This window comes from Hemitrygon akajei, chromosome 8 (genome assembly GCF_048418815.1).
Source record: "Hemitrygon akajei chromosome 8, sHemAka1.3, whole genome shotgun sequence".
In the NCBI taxonomy this organism is placed as follows: Eukaryota; Metazoa; Chordata; class Chondrichthyes; order Myliobatiformes; family Dasyatidae; genus Hemitrygon; species Hemitrygon akajei.
The window spans coordinates 92,792,734-92,814,823 of record NC_133131.1 but is presented as its reverse complement, the minus strand read 5'-3'; the positions used below and the strand labels follow the sequence as shown (position 1 = coordinate 92,814,823).

General features: G+C 39.9%; 1 protein-coding gene across 2 annotated transcripts in view; it reads left to right on the top strand.

The window, feature by feature from the left end:
• The window catches only part of glcci1a (glucocorticoid induced 1a), a 220,902-nt gene that overhangs the window by 180,448 nt on the left and 18,364 nt on the right, over nt 1–22,090 (top strand). For both annotated transcript variants that reach the window (XM_073054167.1, XM_073054166.1), the window contains one exon: nt 9,687–9,897. In XM_073054167.1, coding sequence (XP_072910268.1) covers nt 9,687–9,897 — 211 coding nt within the window. The remainder of the gene's footprint in view (nt 1–9,686; nt 9,898–22,090) is intronic.

The following is a 22,090-nucleotide window of genomic DNA, read 5'->3' as shown; positions in this document are numbered from 1 at the left end:
TGATATCTTTTATAAACTCACTGCCTCTCACAGCTATCTGGACTGTACCACTTCTCACCCTGTCACTTGTAAAAATTGCCATCCCCTTCTCTCAGTTCCTTTGCTTCTGCAACATCTGTTCTAAGGATGAGACTTTTTGTTCCAGATCTACTGAGATGCGCTCCTTCTTCAAAGAAAGGGGCTTCTCTTCCTCCACCATCAACGCTGCCCTTACCGAATCTCTTCCGTTTCGCACACATCTGCCCTCTCCCCAACCTCCCACCGCCACACTAGGGATTGGATTTTTCTTGTTTTCATTTACCACCCCAATTATATCCAGCATATAATTCTTCATAACTTCCGCTCTCAGTGTGGCCTCCTATATATTGGTGAGACCACTTTGCTGAGCACCTACACTCTGGCAGAAAAAGCGGGATCTCCCGGTGGCCACCCATTTCAACTCCATTTCCCATTCCATTTCAGACATGGCTTCCTCTACTGCCATGAATAGAGCAACACCTTAACTCAAGCTTCCAGTAGTTGCCCCACCCTCCCTACCAGTCCCCATTCCTGTTTTCTCTCATCTTACCTACCCATCACCTCCCTCTGGTGCTCCTCCCCTTCCCTTTCTTCAATGGTCTTCTGTTCTCTCCTATCAGATTCCCCCTTCTCCAGCCCTTTACCTCTTTCACCAATCAACATCCCAGCTCTTTACTTCACCCCTTTCCCTCTCCGAATTTGAATATCACCTACCACCTTGTACTTCTTCCTCCCCCCCGACTTCTCCTCTCCCTTTTCCAGTCCTGATGAAGGTCTTAGCCCAAAACGTCCATTGTTTACTCTTTTCCATAGATGCTACCTGGCCCGTTGAGTTGCTCCAGCAGTGTGTGTGCGCGTTTGCGTGCATGCGTGCGTGTGTGTGTGTGTGTGTTTTGCTTTGGATTTCCGGCTTCTACAGGTTTTCTCATTTGTGATGATACCTGAATGGTTTTCTTCTCCTAACTCGAGCAGCCCCTTGGATAATTTTATGTATATTTCAGTAGTTATTTTGGATAGGCAAAGGAATTGATAATTTTCTAAAGAAAACTCAGAATCTAATTGAAAGTCATTTAAATGTTACATATTAGAGAGTCACTATATATGCAAGATTAAAATTGTTCAATATAGATGCAATAATCAAATTGACCATATCTCTTTTGTTTAAGCCACAGTAAAAGCTGAGTTCTCATTTCACTTTTATGGTATTCTCTTCGAGAAATAGGGCTCCATCCATTTCAGATTTCTGTTTGCTTCCTGTTCAGTGGCATTGAACTGTGAAGGTTTAGCACCGACACTGTTTTAAACCAGGACTGTATCCTGAATAAGTGGGGCCAATGTGAATGCTCAAATGTAAATGGTCGTTCCTACAGATGATTGGATTTACAGGAGAAGAACTGTTCATTGTGTCCTTCCAAAGGGATTCTCATACCTGATTGGTCATGAGTTTTATTATTATCTATTTTATCAGTTTTCTCCCTCCATGTTCTAAGATTGGCAGCTAGTTGCCAGCTTTAGTAGTTTGTTGTTTAGTGAGATGTTTGTATTGGACACAACCTAAGCATCCATTGGTTGTACAGATGACAGGTTGTTGAAATGTAGCTGTTCAAGGTGAACAGTTAGGACAGATCATTATTACCTGCTTTTAAAAGGACAAATAATGTCTCCGAATTGAAAATGCAGACAAGCATGCCCACATAACCCATTTGAATGAGAGCTGAAAGAACATCTCCCCAGAAAGGCCATTAGCTGTCATCAGACTGTTTAGATTAGTTAGGGAAAGGTTACATCCGCATGGTTTTGCAGGTACTAGACCTCTAGATTTCTTGAAGGTATTGTGTAGCTACGCCACAAGGAGTTTGATTTTCCCTGTCTTTCTTCTGTCATAGCTGTTGTACTTTATGTAACATGTCACTGTTCGCCTTTGGAGCAATGACTAGGCCGAAGAGATAAAGAAAATTCCATGGCTGTTATAACCCTGACTGTTTACCCGTTGAAGGATAAACAGGTTAACATCTGTGAGGATTTGCCCTGGGCCCAGCATGTTGATACAATCATGAAGTAGACTTGCCAGTGGCTCTACCTTTTTAGGAATCTGAGAGGATTGCGCATGTCATCAAAGACTGTTGCAGACTTCTATAGATGTATGGTGGAGGGCATTCTAGCTGGCTGTATCACAGCCTGATGTGGAGGCTCCAGTGCACAGGATCACAAGAGGCTGCAGAGGGTTGTAGACTCAAACAGCTCCAATACAGGCTCAGTTCTCCTCACCATCCAAAACATGCCCCCTTCTCGTCATTACCATCAGGGAGGAAGTATTGGAACCTGAAAACCCACACTCAGTGACTCAGGTTCTTCCTCTCAGTTATCAAATGGTCAATGAACCCATGGACGCTATCTTAATGCTCCTTTATTTGCACTATTTATTTTGTAATTTATAGTGATTATTATAATTTTCACGGTGTGGTTGCTGCCAAACAAAAAAATTCAGGATAAGATAGTGATTTAATAAGAACTACTTCTGATTGGGAGCTGCCATTTCCCATTGTGGCTCTCCTACTCCGATGAGCACGTTTTTAGCCTTTATATGCCTGTAACCCATTATGTAATCTTATTTGCAGTGGTATTCAGTTAGTGTTTAGATTTGCATGTATTTGCACGTTTCCTTATGTCACGTAGTATAACTAAATAGTTTAATGTCACTGGATTCTTGCACAACCACTTGTCTTGATGTGGATGGTTAGGGCTAGCCTCTTTTTCACATCTTCTATAAGATATTTTTGCTACAGCTTTTGCTGGCACTGATTTGTTTTACCCATCAAATTTAATCAAATTTCCAACTTCTTAATAGAAACACCTCTGGTTAGATAGAGCAAGAAACGTCCTCAGTTACTTCAGTTTGTCCAGGTTTCAGCAACTCAGAGTTTTCCCTTGTGCTTAAAGACATGACCTCTGTATTTCAACCACTATCGCTTATGTTGAGGAAGTGATTTTCTAATTAGGATCAATGTGTTTGAGGAGATTTGGTATGTCACCAAAGACACTCGCAAACTTCTACAGATGTACCATGGAGAGCATTCTAACTGGCTGCCTCACTGTCTGGTATTGGGGTGAGGGGAGATGAGGGGCTACTGCACAGGATCGAAATAAGCTGCAGAGAGCTGTAAACTTAGCTCCATCATGGGCACTATCCTCTATTGTCATCCAGGACATCTTCAAAGAGTGATACCTCAAAAAGGCGGCATCCATCAGTAAGGAACTTCAGAACCCAGCACGTACCCTGTTCTCATTGCTACCACCCGGAAGGAGGTACAGGAGCCTGAAGGCGCACACTCAATGATTCAGGAACAGCTTCTTCCGCTCTGCCATCCAGTTTCTGAATGGAGATTGAGCCCATAAACACTACCTCACTACTTATTTAATACGTAAACAAAATGCTGGAGGAACTCAGCAGGCCATTCAGATTCTATAGAAGAAAAAGCACAGTGGAGACCTTTTGTGCTGAGACCCTTCGGCAGGACTGGAGAAAGAAAGATGCTACATTCCATTGAGAATAAACCCAGCCCATTCATTTGTACCTTATGACTCCTGCTCTTCATTCCTAGTGAATCTCTTCTGCACATTTTCTACATTCTTCCTGTAACAATGCTCCCAGTATGCCTGACAAATGTTTTGTACTTGGAATCCCAACGAGTGTATGGTTGCAGCTATGACAGGCAATATAAAGGAAGTCTGTTCTCTACATTGGTGCATCTGTACAATGATTGGCTGAACCTGCTAAGACTGCATTGTCCTATCTCTTTCAGGGCTTAACATTTTGCCTAACAGGACACTTGGTTGGTTTTGGAATGCCTGCTGCTTCTTAGAATTATCAGAATCAGGTTTACCATCACCTGCATATGTCATGGAATTTGTCGTCTTTGCTGCAGCAGTACAATGCAATGGAGATGACGTCTCCAATGGGATCGCACCACCAAGCACATCTTTCCCTCCCCTCACTTCCTTGCTTTATGCAGGAATCACTCCCTACGTCAGTGGTCCCCAACCTCTGGGCCGCAAAGCATGCAGCGGTAGGCGGAATGCACCCAACACATCTTTAAGAAAAAAGCCGAAATAAGCAAGTAAATTAATTAGGTGCCGCCCGGCATGTAAATGTCGGCCCAGATCAGAGGCGATTGCCAATCTGGGCCAACATTTACGTGCTGGGCAGCACCTAATTAATTAGCTTGTTTATTTCAGCTTTTTTCTTAAAGATGTGCTGGTGCATTCCGCCTACAGTTGTACCCTGCATGCTTCGCAGCCCGGAGTTTGGGGACCACTACCCTATGTGACTCCCTTGTCCATTCATCCCTCCCCACTGATCTCCCTCCTGGTACTTACCCTGGCATTCGGAACAAGTGCTACACCTGCCCCTAGAGAAGGGACTTCCTATATATTGCCTGTCATAGCTGCAACCATTCTCTCATCGGGAATCCAAGTTGCAGTCGAGTAAAACATTTGCCAGAAATATTAAGAGTATTGTTACCGCACTACAGGAAGAACGTGGCAGCATTAGGAAATGTGCAGAAGAGATTCACTAGGAATGAAGAGCTGGAGTTATGAAGGACAATTACATTGGCTGGGTTTATTCTCAATAGAATGTGGCAAGCTGAGGGGCGACCTTCAAGAAGTTTATCAATTTATAAGAGGCATTGATTGGATAGATCGTACTTTTCCAAGGGTAGAAGGTCTTTTCTAGTCTTTTTAAAACGCCAGTGTGTAAGGTTGAAGTTGAAGATGAGAAATTTTGAAGGTGATCTGATCATTGTTTCTCACTCAAGGTGGTGATTATATGGGATGAGCTACTATTGAGGTTCTGGAGGCAGACGCAGTTACAACGTTTAGGATAAATGTGGACAGGTTCATGAATAATAAAGTAGTCTAGGAATACGGGCTTAACGTGGGCAAATGAGATTAGCACAGATAGGCATCGCGGTCAGTATGGACCTTAGGGGCCTGTTTATGTGCTTGAACAGGTCTTTGACTCTATAACAGGAAATCATTTTTAAACGAGTTGATCTTGGAGAGTATACCTGGCTCAATGTCAGGGGATGGCTGAGGCTTGAGGGAAAGCATCGGAGAGAGGTAATACTACAGTTCCCGAAGGATCAATAAGACTGAGCATATAGTATGTAGGCTGTAATTGGAACGATGTGGTTGTTTTGCCTTTTAACACTATCTCCATTTTAAAATGTCTGCTTTGTCAAATTAAATTTTAAATGCATTTAGAGCCCATTAATTAACTGCATTATTAAAAAAATTCATGTGGATGTACAGTACAATTGGTCATGTTATCCACTGCATATGCAGCTGTAGTGCTCTTAATATTTAGGATTTAGTGAGACTATAAATATCATACATGTATCATGCTTCATGCATTTTACACCATTGATGAGCATGGTTAATGTTTAACTAATAAATCTCTTCTGCCTCCCACAGCTTTTGCTAGAAATTACGCCACATGTCATTGCATGGCTTTGTACCACCTGCTTGCATTGATGCCATACTGGAGGTCAGAGAGTTTGTAGAATAATGGTCATACATAAAGTGCAAAGTAAATTTCCGTAGATTCCGGACTACAGAGCGCACCTGATTAAAAGCCGCTGGCTCTAATTTTAGAAATAAAATCAATTTTTTACTTGTAAAGGCCGCATCGGATTTTAGGCCGCACCGGATTTTCGGCCGCAGGTGTCCCACGTTGTAATATGAGATATTTACACAGAAAGATATTACACGTGAGGATTTTTTAACTTTTAATTAAATCCATATGGTAACAAAAACAAATACATATTGCAAATGCTTTTTTACGAACCGTGCCCGTAACGCGGCTACTTTTAAATATACGTTGCGTATACTTCTTTACTGAACAACATTCCAATATCTCCTAACGACTGGTAAAAAATATATATACTGCAGCCTACCAGGAAAAGTTATTGATCGCCTTTAACTTAAAAGCAGCGTTTTCGCTCCGCCGCTCGACCCCCTCCTTCCCGTTTATCGCAAACCGGTATCCCACAAGACGCGGCGAAACCGGGTGTGACGTCATAGCATCCCGCGATGTAGTACAGAAAACAAATATAGTTAAAACTCTTCTAACTTTAACTAGAAAATGAATTACTAAGCGAAAATATTATAAACTAAATAACTGCCATAAAGGCAGCACAATGCTTTTCTTCGAGTGTTTTCCATGTTGATGAGGGTGAGTACAAATGACTGATTTACAATAATTTAATTGTGAAAGTGCGCTTGATTTATCGTACAATTTCATTGGACCTCTGTGAACTACTCATCAATTTTATTGGTCTACTGTTACGAGGCAAAATGTTTACGAGGCGGCATGAAAAAAAATAATACATTAGCCGCTCTGTATTAAAGGCCGCAAAGTTCAAAGCAGTTCAAAATGTGGGAAAAAAGTAGCGGCTTAAAATCCGGAATCTACGGTTATTATCAAAGGACATACTGTATCTGTCACCATGTACAACCCTGAGATTCATTTTCTTGTGGACATAACTTAATAAATCCAATTAACAAAGCAGAATCAATGAAAGATTGCATCTAACGGGGCAGACAATCAGTTTGCAAAGGACAACAAACTATGCAAATACAAAAGGGAAATAATAATAAAGAAATAAGTAATAAATATCGAGATTATGAGATGAAGGGTCCTTGAATGTGAGTCCAGTTCAGTGATGGGGCAGGTGAAGTTGAGTGACATTTATCCCCTCTGGTTTAAGAGCCTGTAGGTTGAGGGGTAATAACTGTTCAGGATCCTGGTGGTGTGAGTCCGGAGGCTCCTGTACCTTCTTCCTGATGGCAGCAGCGAGAACAATGCATGACCTGGGTGGTAAGGGTCCCTGACAATGGATGCTGCTGTCCTGCAACAAAGCTTCATGTGGGTGGGCTGAACGCTGGTTTTACCCGTGACGGACTAGGCCGTATCTTCAACTTTTGGTAGGCTGTGATGCAGCCAGTCAATCTACTCTCTACCACACATCTATAGAGGTTCAACAAAGTTTTAGATGCCATGCTGAATCTTCTCAAACTCCTAAGGAAGTAGAGGCACTCCTTTTATTAGGTAAGTGTTTGAATTGAATTGAATTGACTTGACATCTCAGTTACATCTCAGGCAAGATTTGATTCCCTCTGTATTTAATGGATTTTGTTGTGTTTTGGTTGATAGACAGCATTGCTAGTGAAACTTCAATCTGCTTGTCTTAATTGAATGGAACTTGACTATGTTCTAATGTGGCACTTGGTTTATGTGGAGTTCAGATATAATCTTTGTTATCCCCAAAGAATGGTGCTCAAAGCCTTTCTCATTTATAAATGAGTATGGCAGTTATAAAGCTATGGGATAAAATGTAAACATCATTGGTGCTCAGTTACATTATGCATTTGAATATTCCTCACAGATATACGGGAGTTTTCAAATAATGAACTTAATATTTGAGGTTGTAACATTCAATACATTGCCCATTTGACAGTGAAACTATCTTCCAACATTTACCCTCTACATTTCCAGAAAGAAGATATTTTGATCCCAAGTGCAGTGGTATATGAGCTCACTAATCAGTAAGCTGAATTGGATGGAATCACGAACATTGATTTGAATTCTTTTGCAGCTTTAATGATTTGCAAATCAAATTTTGTAGCAAATTCAGCAATGTAGTGTGCCAAACTACAATCCTGCATACTGGCATAGCAGTCAGCGTAACACTCTGTAGTGCCAGCCATTGGGGTTCAATTTATAGTTGTGACTGTGAGGCTAAGTGCAGCTCCACTGCCATATTTAAGTTTGATAATGATGCCACTGTTGCTGTCCAAATCAAATGTGGTGACCAATGGGCATTAAGGAGGGAGACTCAACATCTTGTTGAATGGTGCTACAATGACAACCTCTTACTAAAGATCAGCAAAATTAAGGAGCTAATTATTGACTGCAAGAAGAGGAAAGCAGAAGTCCTTGAGCCACTCCTTATTAGAAGATCGGAGGTTGAAAGGGCCAGTAACTTTATATAACAACACACACAAAATGCTGGTGGAACACAGCAGGCCAGGCAGCATCTATAAGGAGAAGCACTGTCGACGTTTCAGGCCGAGACCTTTCGTCAGTCCTGATCTGTCCTAGGACCTGCACTTTAGTGCCATTACAAAGAAGACACGGCAAAGCTTCTTAGAGATTTGTGCAGATTCAACATGTTATCGAAAACTTTGAGAAACTTCTATAGATGCACAGTAGAGAGTATCCTGACTGGTTGCATCACAGCTAGTGTGAAAACACCAAGGACAAGAACAGAAAAGCGTACACAAAGAACTGTGACCTACCCAGTCCATCACAGGAAAAGCCCTCCCCACCACGGAGCACATCTACAGAGAGTGCAGCCATCGTCAGGGACCCCCACCATCCCAGTCTCCTCTCTCCTTGCTGCTGCTGGTGGCATGGAGGCACAGGAGTCTTAGGGTCCCCACCTTCAGACTCGGGAGCAGTTATTACCCTTCCTGAACCAGCATGGATAACTTCACTCAATCGATCCCACAACCTGTGGAAGCACTTTCAAGGACTCTACAATTCTTGTCCTCGATATTATTTATTTATTTATCACTATTATTGTTTGTATTGCGTTTGCACAGTTTGTACGTTGGTTGTGGTCTGTCCTTGAGTAGTTTTTCATTGATTCTGATTTGTTTCTTTGTATAGATTGTTAGTGGCTGCAAGAAAATGAATCTCAGAGTAGTATATGGTGACTCATGCTCAGTGGCCACTTTATTAGGTAACTCCTGTATCTAATAAAGTAGCCACTGCGTGTATGTTCATGGCTTTCTGCTTCTTTAGCCCAACCACTTCAAGGCTTGGTGTGTTGTGCGTTCAGGGATGCTCTTCTGCATATCACGGCTGTATATGGAGGATAATTGAGTTACTGTCACTTTCCTGCCAGCTTGATCCAGTCTGACAATTCCCCTCTGACCTTTCTTATTAATAAGGTGTTTTCGCCCGCAGAACTGCCGTTCACTGGATGTTTTTTGTTTTTCGCACTATTCTCTGTAAACTCAAGACTGTTGTGCATTAAAACCCCAGCAGTTTCTGAGATACACAAACCACCCCACCCTGACTCACACCAACATTCATCCCACGGTCAAAGTCACTTAGCTCACATTTCTTCCCCATCCTGATGTTTTGTCTGAACAACAACTGACCCTTTTGAACATGTCTGCATGTTATGCTTTGAATTGCATGATTGAACGATTAGATATTTGCATTAACAAGGTGTACAGGTGTACCTAATAAAGTGGCCACTGAATGTATGCATTCTTTGAGAATCAATTTACCTTCAACTTTGATATCCATTAAAGCCAAAATTAATGGACGCTAGTTGTTTCTCCAGAATGTGCTGCGTTTGCTTTTTTGGTACGTAAAATGTTAAAGTATAGTGAAATATCAATAACTTTTTGAATAAATATATCTGCCGAAACCTAACAACTCACATGGCAGTACACAGCTTTTATTGCATACTCTGCGTTTTCAAGCTCCGAGTTCTTGCAAGTAGGCTTATGGAATTGAATTTTATGGAAAATTAATATTCGCATTTTCTGCTGCTGTTACAATAATATCGCCCTTTTTGTTTATATTCTAGCCCTTGGAGATTCCTGATGGCCACCGAGCACCTTTCCCTTCCCACTATCGCAGCAGCAGTACTCGCAGTATTGACACACAGACACCCTCTGTGCAAGAGCGCAGCAGTAGCTGTAGCAGCCATTCACCATGTGTCTCTCCCTTCTACCCCACTGGATCTCAGGAGGGAAGCCCATGCTCAGGAGAAGACCTTCAATATGACAGGGAAAAAGGTGAGAGTATAGGCTTCAGAATGGGTCTGAAAGGGATTTGTGACTTTGGTTCCATTGATCACCTGCATGTAGATTCAGATGGCGCAGTAAAATGGGCTTCATTGCAAAATGCTGCCAACCTTTATAAGTGTGCAGAAGTAATGACCCGTGCAATTCAGTAGACAAATAGGTAAGTCATGCATGAATATTCTGATTCTGTTCAGGATAATTTGGTAGGCTCTGTTGTCAAAATTGAACAATATTGGTCTAAAATCAATGGGAAGAATTATTGCTGCTGTATTTAGAAAAGATTTAAGTTCTTTATTGTGCTGTTAGAAACTACTGCACTTAGTTTTGAACATAAAATGCTTGAGATATCAGATATGTACTAAAAACATATGATTACCACCATTGAGCATCACCATTTAGGAACCTGAAGCTGCCAAGTTCATTCTGTGGGGGTTTCTTAGCAAAAGTGTAGAATAGGGTGGGGGGCGGGTAGCATGGCAGCCAGTTTTCTTGGTGCCACAGTGGGCTGGGCAGAACACCGAACTTGGCCAGATTTTGTCCCACTGAAATTGTGATAGGTGAGGATTCTGCAACAGGTGGGTGCTGAGGATGAGGACCTGTCTGATGGATTCAGCTATCATTACTCTTCAGACTCATCTTTACAGTAACGTATTTTGTGATGTTTCTGCTCCCACTGCTCAGATTTGCAGAAGTATTTACAATTTAAGTAGCGAGTAATCATAGCAGTTCTAATGTCCATAGGGTGACTGGAGAAATCTGCTGAGCAGTGGAACTAGGGAAAGCATTACAGCAACCCACCCTGTTGGTGTTTTGAGAAGCCTGCAGTTTGAACTGCTGTTGTTTGTGTGTTATCCAGTGGAATGCAGACATCCAGAGACATAAGGGTTGGTAACTCAAGGATAATATGCGCTTAAAGGTCTGTGTTACAATTTCCCTGCATGCATTCTGCATGGAGTTGCTGACCACATTTTCTCCCCAGTGCTGACTTCAAAAGCAATCACAAAGTTCACAAAATTATCCATTATGTAAGAGAATTTCAAAGGCACTGGATCATATCTTTGTTCCCAGAACGGTAAAGGTACCTAATTATTTCAAAATTGAGATCAGACAAACCTAGTTGCAATAAGTACCAATTTTCCCTTAATTAATGTTGCTTTACCCTTTTTTTTACTTTCGCTGTCTCCCTCTCAAGACAGTCATCATTATGTTGGTGCTTAACAAACTGATTATACATTAACTGATTAACCTTTTTCAACCTGCCATTTGTCAAGTATTTTCTTAAGTTTTGAATGCAATTCTGATTTAGTCTTTGATGGTTATTATATTTGTCCCTACTTTTCCCCGTGAAGGTTAAGGTTTGTCTACCATAGGTATGTATGACTCCAGAAAGGGGAGGAAATATGAAGGAGTCTATATTTATTTCATCTAGCTCTTCATTATGCAGACATCCCACAACAATGAATTATCCTTGTAAGTTGCTCCAGATATTTCTCCTCCACAGTCCTAATCCAAACACAGGTACTTATGACATCAGTCCTTAATTTACCTGCCACTAATTTGTAATTTGGTCCCTTTGCTCTGTAGTCCTGGTTTAATTTAATACAATGCTTCAGATAAGCACTTGCTATTTTGCCCTGTTTTCGATTTCCTTTCATTTACCTCCTGACAAATGTTTTCCACTAACATATTGTTCTGAATTTGCGATGAGTCTGGTAGTTCTTTCTTAATTTGTACTTTCATGGTTACTTAGTGACCAGAGCTCAACATAGTGTTAATGGTGTTTAAAGTAAACTACAATAATCCAGGCTCTGGTCATGATATCTATATAAGGCTTCTCTTACAAGATACCAATACATCTTTTATATTGATGTCCCCTTCTTCAGCCACTGTCTTATCTTTATCCAAGGTTTTGGCGCCCAGTCAATTGATATAAACTTTCATGGACCTGAGAAATCTGCAACCTGGAAGATGGCCACCCACTGTTTGATTAGAGTCTGCTTTTTTTTTAGCTAAAGTAATCTGAAAGTAACTCCACATCTTCTTGTCATCTTATGCTTCAAATGTCAGCTGCTTCAAGTATATGGAGTTTCTGCTTCAGCTATTTGTTGTGATGAAATATTCCACGCCCCAGTGATCATCTGATTGAAGCAAAGAAAGTTTTTGAAGAACCATGACAAAATAGCCAGAGGGATGATGTTTACTCGGGCTGGGATGCCTATAATAAGGATCACAATATCAAAATAAGAGTTGAGCCATTCAGAATTGAGATGAGAAGAAAAGTCTTTACCTAAGGGGTGTTGAATCTTTGGAGTTCTCTGACAAGGAGGTTTGGTCATTTGAGTATATTCAAGACAGATCAGATGGAATTTTGGATATTAAGGGAATGAAGGGCTAAGCTGTTGGTAATAAAAAGTTACTCATGATTGGTGAAGCCAATGCTGGTTAATGCTTCTTTTTCCTATGTTAATAATTGCATGTGAAAGCTCTCTTCCAATCTGCTTCCTTAATTCTTTGTGACATTTAATAGTGATTTTATTTTTTTTCCTTTACAACATATACAGATTTACAATGTAAATCCCTTTTTACTGTAATTCCTTTTCGTACCTATTCTACCTTTCTGAATATTAGAGATCAGTTTTTTTTTCTTAAATTATTTCTTGCACAATTTCCATTGGAACAGAAAAGACTAAGTTTCTTGTTCCTGGAATGATACTGGTGAATTTATACTGCACATTCATTGTCTGTGACTAATGGAGCAGATTGTTACCCTAAAGTCATATTCCAAAGAATACTGCTGTACTTCATGTTATCTGTGAAAACTTGCATGTTTGGAAAAGATGTACTTGCATCTTTATTTCACCATTCATCCTGATCCCTTATTCCTATATTGTATCAGTCCTCGCATTCCTTTCCAAAATATATCGCTTTACATATCTCCAGTAGACTTTACCTGCCTTGAAGATATTCCTATGTTGTCGTTAACAGGTTATTTTGGTATCAGGTAGAATGTTTACTTTGTGAGTGTGTGACAAATATACCCAGGTTTATATATTACCAAAAAAAGACTGCATATGCTGAAAAAGGACAATGAAATCTGAAAATGCTGGAAACACTCAGCAGGTCAGGTTGCATTTATGGGGAAAGCAATGGATTTAACTTCTCAAGGCAAAGACCCTTTGTCAGAACATGGAAGAAATAAAAAGAAGCTTGTTAAGTTGCAGGAAAGATGGGGGAGGTGGATATACCACTTAATATTGAATCCTATCTCAGGCAGCTTTACTTCTGTCTGTATCATCCATCTAGCTGAGATATTGGTTCAGTTTGTTTATTTTAGTTTTCCTTTTTTTTACTCTGAAAATGCAGGATATACTCAGCCAGATCTGTCAGGCATGTCTGCATTTCACGCTCCCACATCCTTTGGTCTACGTTCTTGCTCTAACTGTTCCCATTCACTCCATGGCCAGATGACCTTGTTTACAGCTTATCCTTATGGTTACCGCGATTTATCCCATTGGAACCAATTCCCTGCCCCACCCTGCAGCCTAACAAGCTGCTTTTCTCCTTCCCAGTTCTGATGAAGGATGAAGGGGTTAACATATGAGGAGCATTTGGCAACTTTGGGCCTGTACTCACTGGAATTTAGAAGAATGTGGGGGTTTTTGATTGAAACCTTCCGAATATTGAAAGGACTAGATAGGGTGGATGTGGAAAGGATGTTTCTGATAGTGGGGGTATCTAAATCTAGAGTGTGCAGCCTCAAAATTGAGGGGCGACCTTTTAGAACAGGGGTAAGGAGGAGTTTTTTTCAGCCAGAGAGTAGTAAATCTGTGGAATGCTTTGCCACAGACTGCAGTGGAGGCCAAGTCCGTGGGTATATCTAAGGTGGAAGTTGATAGTTTCTTGATCGGTCAGGGCATCAAGGAATATGGCGAGAAGGCAGGTGCATGGGGTTGAGTGGGATCCAGGATCGGCCATAATGGGATGGTGGAGCAGACTCAATGAGCTGAATGGCCTAATTCTGCTCCTAAGTCTTATGGTCTTGGTTCTTCTCTGTGTTCACAAATCTGGCTTAAATTTATATATTTTAAAATCTTTTACTAGATATCGATAGGTATCTTGTTACTCTTTCTTCTCAGAGGCAAGTTTAGCATTGGTCCCTGGAAGAAAATGCATGTGTGAGGAGGAAAAATTAAATCAAATTCTTGCAATGTAATTCTTTTATTTTATGAGCATCCCATTGAAACCTTTGGTTTCAGCATTTTATTTTTCACTTTTTCTTGCCCTGTCTTTGTACTTCACTATTCACTCAAATTGAGACATGACCTCATGAAAACTCCTTGAGTAGTTAATTGCCCATAACTATTAGAAGAACTTGTGGTCACAGTTTTAGAAGAAATTACCTGACCCATAACTGTTAGAAAAACTTGTGATCACTGTTTTACCATCTTACTTTGTACACCTTAAAACAAAACTTGAACTGTATTCCATTGTTTTGTTTTTGCCCTGGTATATTTGCTTTATTGTGGTACCAAAGAAATCGTGGCATACTGGGATTGGAATGTTTCCTAACAAAGGTCCAATAGCTGTGTTAAGCTGACAGTCACAAATACTGTGATGTTGTTGCAGGCTCCTTCAGGAAGTGGAGCCTCCACCCTGATTTGTTAAAGAAGAACATTTTTAATACTGTTTGTTTGTGCTCATTTACAGTGAGATGGTTTTCTTTTTTGCCTAATTTCCCCCCGTCTATGGCCTATTAGTCCAGGTAGGAAAATCTTCTGAAAGAAAAGCTTAACTTAGCATTTCACAATGAGGACATACTGGAATAGAAGAGCATTTTCTGTGCCATGCCATGTGAGTTCTTAGGATTTTCCTATATTCTTTGTCCATCAGCTGTTCATCTACTCTTATAAATGTTTGCAAAAGCATTTTTCCTCTGACTGGAAAACTTATACAAAGCGAAGGCTTTATATAATTATTATAAACCCATGTGATATTCTGGCTTGTTCAGGTTCTTTTTTCTGATTATTTGCTGGACAATCATTTGTCCCACAGAATAGGATTGTTGAGTTAAACAAACAATTTGACTTTAGTCTTATAATGGCAAACGTGTTGCAACTTTCAACACAGGGCTTTTCATTAAATACCTATAGCTGATTTATTTTTCCTTGCACTCTTTGAGAATATGAACACTTATGCTCTGTTGTCTCAATTTATCATAACAAAGTCATAAAAATGTGTACAACAAAAATAAAATTGAAAGGTATGTGTAGAATCCACAATTTTGTTTCATTTGGTGTTAAAGTAAGCCATAGTTGATTCAAAATTATTTGACACTTTTGCAGAAGGGAGCTGAATAGAAGTATGTTGAAGGTTGTAGAAGTATTTGATATTACTAATGGGCAATAACTTAGGCACCCCATCAATGAAACAAGAAGAGAACTAATTCTAAATGAACTTATGTAGATGTAGCTTAATGGGCTTTTCTCTTTTGTAGCTTTCTGGTTTGTTTTTATTCTTATGAAATATCTCCAATGTTGTACCACTGGGCAGTCAAATATCTTTTCTATTTATTAGAGTTGTTGGTGACATCTGATGGTCCTCATAGCTCAAGTTCATCTTACCTAAGAGGTAGTCATGTTAATTTCCTTGTTATTTACAGAAGCTGTGTACATTCAGTAGAATTTTTAAAAATATCTACTCATTATTGGACACAAATGTAGGATTTATCATGATGGAGGGGCCATGGGATCGCCCTTGTTGCCGGTTATTGCTAATTTCTACATGGAGGAGTTTGAGGAGAAGGCTCTGAGTTCATCACCCCAAATGCTTCTTCAGATACATCGATGGCATCTTCTTAGTGTGGCCTAATGGACTCCAGGCACTTCCAATAGTTCCACCACCATCTGAACAGTATACATCCAAACATTCAATCTACGATGGAGATGGAGAAGAATGGTTTTCTCCTGTTCCTAGACATTCTAATCCAGTGGAAACCAGATGGTAGCCTTGGACATGGTGTTTATTGGAAGCCCACTCACAGAGACTTGTACCTCAACAATTACAGCCACCACCATGCTTCCCAATGTAGAACGGTCCTTTCTACTTTGGTTAACCGTGCAAAAGCTATTTCGGACACTGGGAGTCTGCACAATGAAATAAGATGATTACACACAACGTTCCTATAGAATGGCTACAAAGTGAAGGAAATTGATTGGGTCCTTAAGAGGACTAACAGAAAAATCAAGAAACCTAACAACGAGGAGGAACCTGTCACTACCGTCTGTCTTCCCCATATTTCCACGGTTTCTGGAAGGATCGCCAGGATGGGACCGCATGGTAAAGGAAGCCTTGAAATAAAACTAGAAGAAAAGAATTTTAACCAAGTTGAAGGACTTGATTTAATAACTGGAATTCAATTGTAAGCAAGGTGGGAGATGGAAACCTGATTGGACGAGGACTAATCAGTCAGGAGGGACGGACTTTGGGGATATTAGTACCACTGGACTAGACATACCCAGGCAACATCCCTGAAGAAGATGGCAGAGTTTGTCATTGAAACATTGGTTATAATTTTTACCTGTACAAGTCAGAAGCCCGAGAAGAGTTTGTTAGATTAAATTCTGTTTTTCTACTGACAATGACAACCAGCTGAAATTTGCTTGATTCTACTGAGGGAAGAATTTCCAAGAGCTTTTCTTAAATAGCTAGGCCCTTTTGTGTTAACTACTCTTGGGAGTTAGCAGTGCCACTGGCTATGAAATTACTCCACTTGTTTGATGGGACAAACTCAATGGTCATCCTTACTTTTCATGTGCTGAATGTCTGCCCAGATCAGTGTAGATGGGTTGAAGTACCCATTTCTGTGTTGTATAATGGACATCTTCATGTCTGTTCTTCGATCATGTGCAATAGATCAACGCAATAACATGTTATTTTCAGTCTTGCACAAGTTGTGCACTTTCAGATGCAATAGGAATTCAATGTTAGATGAATTGTATATCTGAATTTTCACATCAAATATATTTTATTAGGACACTTGTACCACTTTTGTAGAAAAATTTGTGGCATTGACATACAACTTCATCTAATAGGGTTTGGAAAATATCTATTTTCAAAACAAAATCTTTATTCAATGATTTATTTTCCATCCCTACATGAAATACTAATTATGGTTAGTTGTTATGAAAGAAATTTTACCTTGGGGGTGGGTGACATGGTAACTTTGGATCAAATTTTGTAATGCATGTTTTCATTATATGTTGGCATATTTCTGATTAAACCAGTTGCCTAAAGTGAATTGAAAGCAGGAAACATTGTTATATACAGAAAAAAACAATTTCCTGACTGACTTGATGTAGTTGCCCAGAACATTGACAGTTGTGATTAAGCAAATATTCATGAATATGTAATAAAAGAAAATCTGCTTATGCAGTGTGCACAGATGCTATGATCAATGATTTTAAGTTCAAAGGAAACCTGTGCATTTGTCACTAATTCTATAGATTAAATTAAATGTTTTGGATGTCTTTCAAAAAGAAAATTAAAAGACAAGTACAGATTGTAGTACTCTTTAAACTAAGGCACTGTTTGATAATAGAAATTGGCTTTTGTAAAGTAAAGTTTCACATAATCCTTCTCCGCTTTTCAAATAAGGCAAAATTATCAAGAAAGCTGAATAACATTTCAGGTCTGATTATGATTCTTGTAAAGGAGGTTTTGAAATCTATGAAGTGAGACTATTTTGGACTGATGTACTTTATTAATTGACCAAATAATTATCATAAATCTGGCTTGTGTTTAAGTGAAGGTTATCAGTTTTTGGAAGAGGAGTTTGTTGTTCCTTTCTCAAAATGTTGAGTTGCTGCAGTATTTTAAGTCTTTGAAATGTTTTTTTTCTCTCATCCAGGCTACTCTTGAGCTGACTGCTTGAAAGTGTAAGAGATCAGTCCGGGATGAATCGCTCACCTTATTAATTTGTTTCCCTTTCTGCCTTGTCACCTTTGTCTGCCCTGTTCCTAGTTTAAGATAATGCAGTTCACCAGCTTTTCTTATCCTTTTTCTACCTGAGCAACTAAGCATTGCATAAATTCCCAACGTGATCTTTATGGCTTTTTACAACATTACGACTAAGACTGGTAAAATTACCCATGTGGAGGACATTGGGTACTGATCCATATACTACTGCTTTGTGATTTAATATGGTGACAGTCTTTGGTGCAATGCTACCGTATCTTTCTTATACATGTTCTTAATAAAATAAGTAACAGAGTCAATTTGTATGTGAGAGTATCTGATCAGTTAGTTTGATAGAGTTTAGATACGGACAGTATAAACAACAATTTCAGTAGGTGAGAGCAGAGGAGAACATTTCCTCTAATATTCTATTCTAATGCTTTCCTGATGTACTTGTCATCTTTTACCCTCTGTGAGCTTGAGTTGATCTAAAGTTTTCTACCTCATTCCCATTCTTCCATTAATCCATGCTTGCTGACCTATGTTTCCAAACCAATTAATGTGATCATGTAAATGTTGTTACCCTTGTTTTTCAAATACTTTCATACTGTGAATGTCTGTAATGTTGTAATCTGTTCCATCCTAAAACCTCTGAGAATTCCTCTAACTCTAATATATTGATTTGATTAGGAAGCTTAAAGTAATAGAACTCTGAGGAGACAGTGATCATAACATGATAGAAATCACCATGCAGTTTGAAAGGGTGAAGATAAAGTCAGATGTATTAGTATTACATTGGAGTAAAGGGAATTACAGAGGCATGAGAGTGGAGCTGGCCAAGCTGATTGGAAAGGAACACGTTCAGTGTTGATGACAAAACAGCAATGGTTGGAGTTTCTGGGGGCAATTCAGAAGGCACAGGAAAGAAACATCCAAAGATGAAGAATTACTCTGACGGGAAATTAAAGACAGCATAAAAGCACGAGAGAGGGCATATAATATTGCAAAAATTAGTGGGAAGTTAGAGGATTGGGAAGCATTTGAAAATGAACAGAAAGCAACTTAATAAGCCAGGAGGAGAGAAAAAATGAAATACGAAGGTAAGCTAGGCAATTATAGAAAAGAAGATTCTGGAAGTTTTTTCAGATACATAAAGATTAAAAGAGAGGTGAGAGTGGATTCCTTTCAAGACCTGATGAAGGGTCTCAGTCCAAATATTGATTCTTTTATTCTTCTCCAAAGATGCTGCCTGACCTGCTGAGTTCCCCCAGCACTTTGTGTGTGTTACTCTAAATTTACAGCATCTACAGAATTTCTTGTGTCTTGATCACAATAACTGGACCAATCCAAACTATTGCAGTTTCATCAATATACTCACAAATCCTTAATGATCTAAGGTTGCACCAGCCGTGCTGCTAAGTGGTACATATGCTACAGTAACATGTTCACTAAATTTCAATTTAGCCAGGACAATTTGACCCAGCTTTGAACACAGAAAAAAGAGCTGAATTCCTGAGATGTGTAAGTGTAAATTATTTTGTTAGTAAGGCAGCATTTGATATCAAAGAGCCTTACTGAAGCCGAAGGCAACAAGAATCTAAAGGAAAACTAGTCCCCAGCTGGAGTTGTGCCAAGTACAGAGTGAACTGTTGGAAGTCAGTCCTTCAAGATACAAGCCTTGGCTGAGGGGTTATTCAGTGCAATGTTTGGACCCAATTCCCTCCAGCTTATTTCTTGATGAACTTTCTCGATGAACTTTCTCCTCCATGTCAGAGATTTATGTTACATGATATTCCATTTTATTCCACCAAAGTAATGAAGCTAAATGTGCACAACCTTTAAGAGCTGGGCAACATTCAGACTTGAGTTGATAAAAGGCAAGTAAATTTCCAACAGCAGAGTATCTCCAGCATAGTCATAGTCAGAGGTCCCTATTACACTGCCAGATTGCCATGACTGTCTCAGTGTTCTGTGCCAAATGGCTCAACTCTGGGTTGTGTCTCAAGCGTGATGAACTGCTGTCCACTTCTCTGAACAAATGTAGCTCCAGTGTGATTCAAGAAGATTAACTCTGTCTTTGATTGGTACTGTAAATATTCATCACATTTACCATCTTAAACACTCATTGCCTTCACAATTGACTCATGGTGGGTGGAGAGTCGCCTATGATGTCCACTTCAGCAACTAGCCTGAGCTGCTTTGGGGAAGTTTCTCAAACTCCCACCTCTCAGATGGATAGGAATAGCAGGTGCATGCAAATGACACCACCTACGTACTTCCCTCCAGGTTTTATGCTGTCCTTACTTGGAAATATATCATCTATATTGTCACTGATTCAAATGCTGGAACTCACTCATAACAGCATTGTATGAGTATATTCAGCGCAAGGAATATAGTTCAAGAAATTGCTTCAACACCAGTCATGCAAGATGAGTAAGGACTAGTCTTAAGTCAAGCCTTACCTGGTTATCGTGTGCTATTAGCACATAGTCTATTTTCACTCCCTTCACTAGAAACCACCTGTGCAGACCCACCTCCCCTTCCTCCTTTTGTTTCCTTCTTTGTCTTACTGTTAGTGTTTGAGAAACTGCATTTCTGTGAAGCACTATGAAATATTTTTCCACTTTTTGAGGTGCTACTTGAATGCAAGTTGTGTCTTTTATACCATTTCAACATGGAAAACCATTATATATTCAACATGTTAAACCCATCAAACAACCAAGCACCTACTAGGAACTCTGAATGCATTTCTTCTGGATCTGAGTTAGATAATTTTTACTTACATTATTTGTTGGAGGGACATAATTAAAAAGCAACCAAACGATTCGAGTGTTAGAAGAGTAAATGTACTTTATGAACAGTCACTTCCATCTCGGCTAGACTAAAGAAGGGAAACCTAACTGATTTAGATGTTCTTCGGGTTGGTTTCCACTCAATCCCAACAGTGATTGTGAAGACGTGACATAATAAGTGCTGCATCAATCACACTATATAGCCCAGTGCTATTGCAAGTCATTAATCTATTAGAGGAAGAGCTGCAGGTGGTATATTAATATGTGTATTTCAAGTGAATGTTCTGTCTGGCTATATAACATCCTTGCTGACCAAAGCAAATTTTGTAACTATGGAAATATTTAGTTACCAAAATGTTTTGCAAAACATTTAATATGTAGAATCTGTAATATGAAAACCATATTATCATAGCACAGGGCTCAGCCACACTCCTTCCTGGCACAAAGTTCATGGCTCTGCTGCCTGTTGCCCAGCAACCCCTGACCATAGCCCGTTCCTGCTCATCCCAAAGCCTAAGGCACAAGATTGCAATGCTCTCATGCTTGTATTTCTGATCAACCCAGTCTCTTAGACCAGAACTCCAGTTCCACTCCATATCTCCTGATGGAGCCTTGGAACACAGATCTATCATGTGCCTCCTCCTGACCTGTCACCTAGCCATGAACCTGGGTTCAGATCAGGCTTCTATTTGCCTTATTTTCAATTCCGAAAATATGCAGCAGAACTTTTCATGGGGGACAATTCCATGTCCTTTAGTTAAACTCCTCCCTTCAGAAGTTTACACAAAATTAAGGAGCTGCGTTTCAAGGAGATGAAATTGAGTCATGATGTCATATAGCACCGAAGCAAGGCCTTTAGCTCACCGTGTCTGTTTTGATCATCAGTTACCTATTTAGACTAATTCCATTTTCCCGTGGTCTTTTGCTCACATTGCCTTAGTGACTCAGTGTGCGTTCAGGAGCTGCTTATATGTTTAGAAAGTATCTGTCTCACCGTCCTCTCAGACAGTGAATCTCTAATTTCGAGTATTGGGTGTTGCAATTCTGTAAAACGTCTTTTGCAGGGGGGAGATTCTTGCTCTCTACCCCATCTCTGTGGTTGCACATTGCTGCAGAGCCTGCTTCTCTACAGGTATGGATCTGACTCGTGTAGTTACCCATAAGCCCACATTCTGGATCAGCACCATTAAGCTGCTCCATCTGTTGTCAGCTACGCATTTGGCTGCAATTGCCCCTCAGTGACATCGCTGTTTCTGTCAAACCACAATGGGTAGCAACCTCCTGAATTGTATTTCTACTTTGGGCTTGTTTGGCAACTGCAGGATTGCACTTTGAAAGTAAGTTACCTGGCATGTTTTTTCTAAATGATCATCAGAATTGGTGTGTCGGTAGTGTTTTGGTGAATGTCTGTTCCATCAGCGAGCTAGAAAAGGAGGGAA